General features: G+C 38.6%; 1 protein-coding gene across 1 annotated transcript; it reads left to right on the top strand.

Moving 5' to 3' along the window:
• The first annotated feature begins 5,654 nt into the window (after nucleotides 1-5,654).
• Nucleotides 5,655-10,489, top strand: BCHE (butyrylcholinesterase). Its single transcript, XM_009709851.1, has 2 exons — nucleotides 5,655-5,790; nucleotides 8,964-10,489. Exon 2 carries the CDS (start codon nucleotides 8,969-8,971, stop codon nucleotides 10,487-10,489), a length of 1,521 nt encoding a protein of 506 aa, XP_009708153.1. The 5' UTR covers nucleotides 5,655-5,790; nucleotides 8,964-8,968.
• The last annotated feature ends 712 nt before the right edge of the window (nucleotides 10,490-11,201 follow it).

Here is an 11,201-nt window from a genome sequence, read left to right as displayed (position 1 = left end):
CAGATTCTCACTCCTCTGGCTGCTGTTGCACAGATTTTTTTCCCCCCTTAAATATGTTACCCTGGAGGTGCTACCCCTGTCATTGATGGGCTGGGCCTTGGCCAGCATTGGGTTCGTCTTGGAGCCGCTGGAGTTGGCTCCATCGAACACAAGGGAAGCTTCTGGCAGCTTCTCACAGAATCCACCCCTGTAGACCCCTGCTACCAAAACCTTGCCGTGCAAACCCACTAGACCCTGATGCAGTCACAAAGAGGAAAACTCAAACATGATGTTGACCAACATCAACGCTGCCTTCCTCCTACTTGAACAAAGCTAATGAAAAGGTGCAGGTCAGCTGCCTTCGTTGCACGTGGGCTGCAGTAACCTCCCAAACCTCCACTCCCACAGACTTCAGACCCATGCAGAGCAATGACAGGGCACCAGTGGATCTTAAGTTTTATCTCATGACATACACCTAATTATTTCCACTAAAATCCATAGTTGTGACATATTCAGGTGTTGTGAGCCATTTATTGGAGAGTGGACCAGGGAACACTGAACTTGTTTCCTCCATAGCTTTCCACCTACAGGTCCCAGCAGGTCCTGATGTAAGGCTCAATTCTTTTATTCCTATTTTTGACATGCTGGATGGAATTGAAATCTGAAAACTGCAGTGGCTTAAGCTAAACCCTTGAACATCTCTCTGGCATTTTTTATTAGAGATATGTATCTCTCTTGTGGATGCAGAAACTGAAAGACAGAGGATCACATTAGTGATAAGGCCTAAAATAAAGAGTGAGAATTGGGACAATTGGGAATTGGGAAGAGTTCCCACCTTTCAGATACAAATTGTCCTTAACAGATTCAAATGAGCTTATGTATTTATTAAACTTCTTAGTTATTTACGGAGTTTGAGTATGAGGGCATATTATCATTGTGAATTTCACACTGCTCTTGGTAGGTGATTACCAGCAACCAAGTTTGGTTATTCAGATATCTTTAAATAATTTTAAATAATTAGAGATTTACTATCCATAGGAAAGAAAAAAGAAGCAGAAATGGATACAATTATATTGTCAATTAATTAATCTTCTGTAGAAATCTGTGAAACCTAACTTATACTTTGGTTAGCTTTATCATACTCACACAAGATTTCAGCTCTTTGCTGACACTCCAGTTTTGCCTGGTAAGCTAAACACCAGGCTATAATAATGTCATACAAGACATATTGCTTATACATTAATAATTTTTTATTTTCTTTGTTGAATTTGATCCCTATATGAGACAAAATACTGAGTTGTGTAAGAGTACCATAAGGAATTAAGAGTAAGTGAACATTCAAAAGAAATAGTAATAATAATACTACCTTTATCTTTTAACTGGCTATATTTTCTCATTGGCTCCGATTTCTCCAATAATTTTATAAAAGTACAGACCATAACTGTGCCAATAAAGAGGAAATTATACCAACCTATAATTAGAGTAATAAGGAAAAAGTTACAGCAGATCATAATTGAACCAACAAGAGGAAAATATAATCATGTTTAATGGCTTATATGAGTGTTAGTATCTTCTGTATACTTAATAAATTGGTATCCATTTTCATGGTATGTATCTAAGGCACCTTTCCTAATATTATCAAATTACCCTTCAGATCTGTTGTTGGGAACTTCTGCTAGTCCTGGAAGCTCCTCTGGAGTGAGGCTGCTTTGAATAACCAGAATAACAAAATTTCAGATGGGTCTGACCACCAGCTACAATCACCTGTAGCAACACTTAAGCTCTCTCCAGGTTTTTTCAGGGTGTCCCTGTTTTACATTCACGGGTATACAGAAGTGTTCTGTGCAGTACCAAGTATGAGAGTTGCAAAAGAAATACAGAAAGAGGACAAAGGTGTAACCTCTCAGGGTCACTGTGTTTGGGCACAGAAAGATGCTCTGCAAGCAGGGTATACTCAACTTAAAAGTAAAGGCAATTATTTATTTCCTAATATGCACAGTAGGATAACATGAATGCAAAACCCAAAGCTGAGCATCAGTATTTCCTTGCTGCTGCTAAGCTCCCAACTTTTGTGGTTTTTACCTGAAGATTTCACAGCTTGCAGCTTTGGTGTTTTTCCCTCTGAGTCCTTGACCTGCTAACTGTCCCCATCTCAGCAATCTTACCCCTGTCTGCAATTTCACCTTTTGTATCTTGTATAGCTTGAGTTTGTTTTCCTCACAGTTTTTTCTCACAACGTAGCTGTTTTCTCAGAGGTTCGAGCCAAGGTCACACAGATGCTCAGTGAGAAAACTCAGCCAGGGATCAGAGACAGCCAAGCTCCTCTGAAGGAGCTTACCAAGGCTGGAGTTTAAACAAAACCTCCCCACATTTTCATAAAAACGACATTTCGTATCGTTTAGCTACAAAACCCAGAATGTTTCATAATTTTACATACTATTAACATGTAAATATTTCCTCACATATGAACAGACTTCATATGTGATATTCTTTACTTTGAAGTGACATTTGCAAAGCTTTTTCAGCCCAGTTATCCTTACAGGAGAGCAGGTGCTCTTTCTGAGGCTGTAGATGGCTTGGAAGGGCAGGATCAAATCTGGTGAATGGGACTCTTCACGTACAAGTAGACCTTGAAAGCTCAGAGGCCACCTTGGGAGAGAGGCACGTGTTTTCCACTAGAAATATCTGAGATACATCTTTTTCCAAACAGTTTTATCTCTCATAGATTTCTCAGCTCTATTAGGTAAGTCCTGAAGATCACCCAGAATGTGCATAATTTAGGATATCCATAAGTGTAAACATCTGCATATGCCTAGGTAATTTTCTGAAGGGCGGTTTATGAACTAAATCATAACAAAAATGTTTGATATTGCTATAATATATATTGTTTAAATTCAATGAGCTTCTTAGCCTAATAAATGTCAATCTTTCCTAGAGCTGGTCTTTGCTTTCATTTCTTAAGGGACTTGGACATCTCTCGTATCAAAATTCCTGCATCAGTATGACATCTATTTCATATGTACACATTACATAATGGAAAGATACTTTTATCTTTGGTGGTGATTTTTAAGAACGTTACCTTAAATAAAAAATTACATAACCTCAAAATCCCTCAGTATTAAAGATAGGTAGATAGATGGATAGAGATATTTAAAAGTACCAGTATATATAAATATATATATACATATGTGTGTGTAACGGCACTAATATATGTATATTTACACACACACACACATATATATGGTGTTGTATCTGTTGGTTTGTACCCCCTTTCCTTTCAAACTCCCAAAGGAAAACTGAGAAAATGACCACTCTACACTGAATTACTAAAGACATTAAACGTATTTAATCTCTAATTTTCACACAGGTATTTTTAGCAAGCTAAGTAATAACTAAAGTAAGTGTTTCCTCTCACAGCACACAGTTGTGAAACTTCAATTTATATGTTAATTTTTTAATTAAAGGAAAAAATTATAGATGAGGGCTTACTTTTCTTAAAAAGTACAGCATAATAGTCTAACATTAGACTAAAGTATAATAGTTGAGAAGTATAATAGTCTAAACAGTCTGTCCTAATGCCCCCATTCCTTTAAGACACCCAGGTAACCCCAAGGCTGAACTTAGTGTTTCCTACCACCCGAGAAACAGCCTGAGACAGTTGATTCCCTTATCCCAGGGTCATCTTGTTAGAGTTCATAGAAATGTTCCACATTTTGTATTTAGTAACGGTGTCTGCCTCAGAGCAGCAGGCTGTTTCAGGTGCCTTGGGGGCTGTAAAGGGGAGCAGAGAGGGGCGAGTAGAGGGGAAGGCACTGGTGGTGACAGCAGATGTAGGACAACCCGACCAATGCTGAAAAACAGATGAAGCCAGAAACAGGATTTTTAGTACCTGAGCCTCCCTTCTGCTTCTCTACTGTTCAAGGCAGTGATGAGAGTTGAGAATGCAATGGCTTGTCATAAGCATCAGAAATACCTTATTTAAAAGTGATGTCCAACAAGATTTGGGGATTCTGATTCATTCCTCTGATGTCATGGAAATGAAACAAACGTGTGTCACCTGGCCACGTTTCCAAGTGGGTAGAAGAGGCATTAGAGATAAGTCAGTGAATATGCACATCAGAGAACATTGAAAACTGCCCTAATTTAAAGAGCGAAACTTAATGTTTATTGCAGGAAACTGCGCTTGAAAAGGTTTGGTCAGCAAGAGTTACCACTAGAGATGATTCTTAATTTATCCTATTTTGTTGTTAAATATTTGTATTTACATTCCTGAGATAACAATCTGTGCTGAGAAATCTAAATTCCCAGCCATTGGACACTTCCACACTGAGACCTTAGGGATTCATAACCTCGCTTAGGTTTAGATGGGGGCATACTCTCTCCAATGGGGATGTCCCTGCAATACACCTGTCGAATTTCTGATCCTAAAGGTAGACTGTAAAATTACTGGGAGAAACTAAATGACCATGCTTTCTTGATCTTTTCTCTATTAAAACACTTCTTCACATGCTAGCTTTTAAAAATCATTTGTAGTCTCCATGTTAAGGTCTATAAACTTCATACTTAACTTTTTATTTCTGCTTTATTCCTGTTCTATGCATTGCCAAATATTGCTTTTGTGTAATTGAAACAGAGCTGTAGTTTGATTATTAAACAGAGGGAAAGTAATAATCTTCAGCTCTAGCAGGGGGAAGCAAAGGCTCTCAGTAGAAGAAAATCTTAAATTGTGGAAAAGTTGCTTTTTTTCAGAGCAGAGCTAGAGAGCAGATGCAGCCCTACCACCAAGGGGTGGCCTTCTGGTTTCACATGGTGGCCTAGGGATGAGGGTTTGACAAGACACTTTGTAAGGGGGATGTATGTAATTTATTTATCCTCTTCACCCCTTTTCTCTATTCTGCCTTCATTTGTACCTCAAAATATTTGCAATTTAAATATCCCTCTTGCATCATGGGATGTGTCCTCAGCTGTGCTGCAACCAGGACAACTCTGACCTGTGGTTTAGATTGGCTTTGCATATATAGTGCTTAATTCTGAGGGAAACAATGCTTAAGAGATTCAAGCAAAAGGACAGTATCAGGTGTACTAAGCAGCATGGGTGATTTCCTATTTGAAGCCTAAGAAGGGAGAGAAAACAACATGTGACACCATATGGGTACCATTTTTAACCTGAACATCAGAAGAGGACAACGCAGATTTCTGCCATAGCCTACGGGTGACCATGAGTCAAGTAATACAACTGATGCTTGCCAGCACAAGTCTGTGCAGAGGACACTCCTTTTTTATCTGCCACAGTTGCTTAAAACCAAAAATAACTACTTCTCTTACAGTGAAAAAAGAAGTTTGAGGTACTTTAAAATGGTGCTAATCTTGAGCTGGTCAAGAGCAAAAAAGTACAGGTGAGATTGGTGCTCTAAGCAAGATGAAGGAAAGTGAGGCAGGATTACATTATATTTATAATTCTGTTTATCTTTCTAGATTATAAAATTGTTGCCACATGCTAAGAACAAACCACTGCATCTTCCCTTTCCTGTAGAAGCTCATGCCTGATTTTTTCCAAAACGGGTTTCTCTCTGTGGCATTTCTACAACTGTACCATTAGCCTTTGAGCAGATGTCAGATCGTAAGGAACGGCTGCCTGCAGATCAAGTTGCTGCTGCCAACTCTCGCGAGCTTTGTGTCAGAAACAGTTGATTATAATGTCAGTACTGTCCAATTTACGAGCTTAAAGCAGCAGCTGCATACTGCATTTTCCCTGAAGTATTCAAAGATCCTGACTCTTAAAAACTTTGTAGTTCTTGTAATAGAAGTGGGGTAAGTGATTCTCTATTTACAGGTCTCTGTCTGCCAGGATAATTTACAGTTCTGCTTGATTTGCACGGGGATTGTGATCTTTTAAAATGTTACGCTCTGCCCATTTGTTGCTCTCTTGGGAAAACTCAGTCTGTGCTGCAAATGGAACGAGTAAGCAAGCGTGTGTATCAGACCTTGGTGTTATTCAAGTGATCCTGGGCTAAATAAATTAAGTTGAGCTAGAAATCACTTATTAACTCAACCATTTTTTCAGTTTTAGATAGTGATTATATAGTCTTGTTTATAGATTTTTTGACTGGGTAAAGATTTGCAAGGAGAGGAAATAGTCATTGAAATAAATTGTGTTCCCTTGCTGAACAAGAATACAAAAGTATGGTCTGTTTAACTTTTGCTGGAGGAAACTACTACAGAAGCAGCTTTTTAATGTATACAAATACAGTATGTGATATATCTCGGCTCGGTTAAGGTTGATGAGCTAAAGCAATCTTCTGACCCTTTTACTCTCATAGTAATAATCAAGTAACGTTTGTTTTGCTCAGTGTGCTTTACGTTGTTGAGTTTGTTTTAATGCAGCGTGAAAAACCTTGTTAAATTTAATATTTGCCATGCATTCAAGGTGTCATAATAATCCTCTGTCACTTGCTACTTTTGTTAATATTAGCAGAGCATTTCGAGAGAGGTCCTTTCATTCAGTAGTACAAAACTTCTGCATTTTTCAAGCTTGATCTATTCCAAATTTTTTATTTAAAATGACACCTGTTCCTTTGCAGACCTAATTAAAAACAATATGGAATTGATTTTTTTGTTAGTTTTTTCTTCCTAAAACTCTTGTCTAAAAATTCTCAAGGCCAAAAGTTATGCCTCTGTGGTTTGCAATGCTATAGTATTTTCCTCCTGTCCCATTCCTTTTTAATTAACAGGCAAGTGCAGAGGGGAATTAATTTTAATTACTATTTAGATAATAAAATCTTTGGGAACTTTAACATCTCTTGCATTTCTTAGTGTCATTTTCTCCTATTCATAATGACAATGTTTGAAATATCTTATTTCCAACTTGCTGTTTTCGTTCAGTCCTGGGTGGTATGTTAGAAGTGAATATGTGAAAAAAGAGAGTGTCAGTGAAACAACGGACTTGTAGAAATTACTACGAATGATGCTGTGCATTGAGTACACACGTACCCAACTAGATCCCTACTATTAGCATTTCTCACAGCCACCCCAGTTGCCTTGGTTGACTGTGAGATACAGTGAAATTTAGCCCTAAGCTAATCTTTACATACCTTTTCTTACCCACCTTTTAAAAGATTTTATTACAGGAATGAATGAGGGGGAAAAAAAAAAAAAAAAGACTGGCACATAAAAGAGGTGAGCTAAATGCCACTAAATGATATGAGCCTCCTGTGCAGGTACCACAGGCTGCTGGAGCGAGCCTCTGCTTACCCAAACTCCTCGGGAGTTGCTGGACCACATGTGTCATCCAGACTGACAGCTCGCATCTCTAAAGTTTAGCATAAATGGGACCATTTGTAGGTTTCTGTAAGTCAAACTGAAGGCTAGGTGGCGTGTTAGACCAACTCTGAAGTCTATTGCCCCCATTCACCACCTTTTTTTTTTAATAAAAAGGCAAGAGTGTAAATGTTTATGTCTCCTAAAATTTATCTATTTTCTATCTGTTTAGGTGAATGCTAAAAATATTTTCTCTGAAGATTCTTCCCTGCTGCTTTGATGCTATCCAAGAGTTAGGAACCTCGTGGTGCAAAATATTCCTTTTCCTCCCCCTGCATTTTCTTAGTTGATTTGCAAGAATACGCAAACAAGCAGGAGAAGCTCAGATTAGGCCACAGCTGTACTTTCCACAGAAATTAGCCTCATTCCTTTTAAGGACATAAATGCTTCTCATTAACAAAGAATGGCCTGTTTAAAGTGGCAGGACAGAGTACACTATGTACGACAGGGCAACAAGCAAAAAATAGAAGGAAGCTTTGTTGGGCATTTTCAAATATGTAAGGCATAGAAATGGGTTTATGCAAATAGTCTTTTTCGGACTTTTCACTTTCAACAGGAAGATACTGGGGTTTTTATAGGATTTCAAAAGGTTGGGGTAAATAGGACTATTAGTAGCTTGAACGTGGTACATAATCAGCATCTATACCCTTAGCTTTAAGGTAATAGTAATTACCACTTTGAAAAGTTCTCAGGAAGCAAAGACCAGGTCACACTTAAATTGTTAAGCACCATCTACATATATTAAAAAATCCTTGGCTTTTTAGCATTTTAATACTCATTCTAAGTTGTAGAAGTATGACTACTTCTCATGATTATGATGGTTGTAAACTTGGTTAAGTTATTTTAGAGAAAAAAGATCTTGAAAGAAATGCTTCATTTAGGTCTTGGCGTACCTCTGTACAGAGTTGCCCACAGGAGCTGACAAACTGACAGTCAGTTCAGAAGTCCTTCATGTACTTCACTTGTTAAAACATATTCAGATCTCAGGACATATGAATAGGACAGTGAAATCACCCAGTACTTTTGAGTTTATAGCAATGCCATCTCAACAGTTTGCTTCAGCCCAGGCATCTACTGTGACACAAGCATATAGTTCAAAATGTATGTGGACTTGGAAATCTTTGGATTAACACTTGCTTTCAAGCTCCCTTTCAGTGTCCACAGGATGCGTGTTTATCAGTGGAAAAATATGTGCCTAGTGATGTTTGTTATCACTCTTTATTGATTTGAGAATACAAATTGCCAAAGTAACCTATAACAGAATAATGGCTAGTCAGGCATGGCATTTTCCATCACAGATCATAAAATGTTCCGTTCATTGTGCCAGTGGAAATGCAAGTGGTTAAAGTCATCTGCTAACTGAAACAGTCAGAGTCTGCTTATATGACTTTACCTTCCCCAGTCTGGCTTCTTCAGTTCTGTTTTTTCAGAAACAGAGTTTTTCTGAAGCACTGTACCCAATACTAAATACTAAACACTAAACACAGTCTTTGCAACACAATTAACATGAACTTATGGTTAAAGACTGCTGAACTTTATGCAGCAGCACCATCTTACGCTTGGGTTGCCCTTGGGATGACCTACATCCTTTTTGAATAAACTCTTTTGGCTCTAGTACTAATACATTGCAATACTAATTCTGAATTTCTTTTTTTCCTGTGTTTCAGGCACCATGATTTGGGCAAATGGTACATGTCTCTATACCAGATTTCTTATGTGGCTTCTTCTCCTGTATGTGTTCTTCAGGAAGGCAATGCCTGAAGATAACATCATTACAACCAAGAAAGGCAGAGTCAGAGGGATGAACCTGCAGGTACTGGGGGGAACTGTGACAGCCTTCCTTGGAATACCTTATGGACAGCCACCCATTGGTAGACTGAGATTTCATAAACCAGAACCTCGTGAGAAGTGGTCAGATGTTTGGGATGCCACAAAACATGCAAATTCTTGTTACCAGCTTATAGATACAACTTACCCGGGATTTCCTGGAACAGAGATGTGGAATCCGAAAACTAACCTAAGTGAAGACTGTTTATACCTTAATGTATGGATTCCTTCTCCCAAACCCAAGAATGCAACTGTCATGGTGTGGATATATGGTGGTGGCTTTGAGACTGGGTCAACTTCCCTACCGGTCTATGATGGGAAGTTTCTGGCCAGGGTAGAAAGAGTCATTGTAGTTTCCATGAACTACAGGACTGGTGCATTAGGATTTTTGGCTTTGCCGGGAAACCAGGAAGCTCCTGGAAATGCAGGTTTATTTGATCAAAGATTGGCACTTCAGTGGGTCCAGGAGAACATAGCAGCATTTGGAGGCAATCCAAAAAGTGTGACGATATTTGGAGAGAGCGCTGGCTCAGCTTCTGTCAGCTACCATATCCTTTCTCCTAAAAGCCATCCTTTATTCACAAGAGCCATCATGCAAAGTGGATCTGCAAATGCCCCTTGGGCTGCAATAACAGCGTCTGAAGCCAGAAACAGAACAGTGGCTTTAGCTAAACAACTTCAGTGTCCCACCAGCAATGAGACAGAGCTAATTCTCTGCCTCCAAGACAAGGACCCAAAGGATATTCTGGAGAATGAAATTTCTGTTATAACATATGACCCTCTTTTAAAAATATATTTTTGTCCAACTGTGGATAGTGATTTTCTCTCAGACATGCCAGAAACGTTGATTGAGAATGGCCTTTTCAAACAAACACAGATCTTAGTTGGTGTTAATAAAGATGAAGGATCAGCATTTCTAGCGTATGGAGTCCCTGGCTTCAGCAAGGATAGTGATAGTTTGATCAATATAACACAGTTTAAAGCAGCTTTAACTCTGTCCTTCCCAGGAGCAAGCCAACTTGCAATAGAATCGATCATTTTTCAGTACACAGACTGGGAAAATGAGCAAAAGCCAGAACATTACCGTGATGCCATGGATGATGTTATTGGTGACTACAATATAATATGTCCTGCAATGGAATTCACCAAAAAATTTGCACAACTAGGACATAAAGCATTCTTTTATTTCTTTGAACATCGATCCTCAAAGCTCCCTTGGCCAGAGTGGATGGGAGTAATGCATGGTTATGAGATTGAGTTTGTGTTTGGGTTGCCTCTAGAAAGAAGAGTGAATTACACCAAAGCTGAAGAAATCTTAAGCCGCTCCATGTTGCGATACTGGGCAACTTTTGCGAAAACTGGGTAAGTTTATTGTGGAAGTGTGTTTGATTCATCAAATGCTTGTGGTTTCATACGTAGAAAGAGCTTAACTGTTTTGGTGATGATTTGAAGCCTGATAAGAATGATAAGGAAGGATTAATTGTTTGGCCATCCAGAATTCCTATTTGAGTTCTGACAAAAACACTGTCTTAGTGAAATAAACTGTTGATGCACAGCTCACTGATTTGGATAATCTTAAGAAAACAATGTGTATCCGCCCATAAAAGAAAACGCAAAATATATTTTTTTCCGTGGCAGCAGTTGTTACAAAGGAAGGTAATGGTTTTAAGTTTTAGAAACAAAACATTTCAAATTCTGGGAAAGACTTCCAACAGTAGAAACAGGAGCAAAAAGCCCAATTTCCTTTAGGATGTAATTTACTCAGAACATGCAGGTGTATAATATGGAGGTATATTATGTTCACATAATGAAGTGATTGGGATTGCAGGATGTTCTTTTCAGAAAGCCTATCTTCCCATGTGTACTGTAAGTATAATCCTGGGTTTCACTGAAGTTGATGACAAATCACTTGCTATTTCCATTAGACTCATCTTTAAGTGAAATATGTCTTAGCTTGTATAAGAAGCAAATAAGCATATTTCACTCGGATATTTGAAATGGATGAAATCCAGCCCCTCCACTCAGTCTATTTAGCTGGTGTCCAAGAGAAGTGAGACAGCCCTTGCTCTGCTCGGCAG

This window comes from Cariama cristata, unplaced genomic scaffold (assembly GCF_000690535.1).
Source record: "Cariama cristata isolate BGI_N322 unplaced genomic scaffold, ASM69053v1 scaffold14311, whole genome shotgun sequence".
In the NCBI taxonomy this organism is placed as follows: Eukaryota; Metazoa; Chordata; class Aves; order Cariamiformes; family Cariamidae; genus Cariama; species Cariama cristata.
Note: the sequence above shows the minus strand (reverse complement) of the source record. Positions and strands in the feature narration are given on the sequence as shown.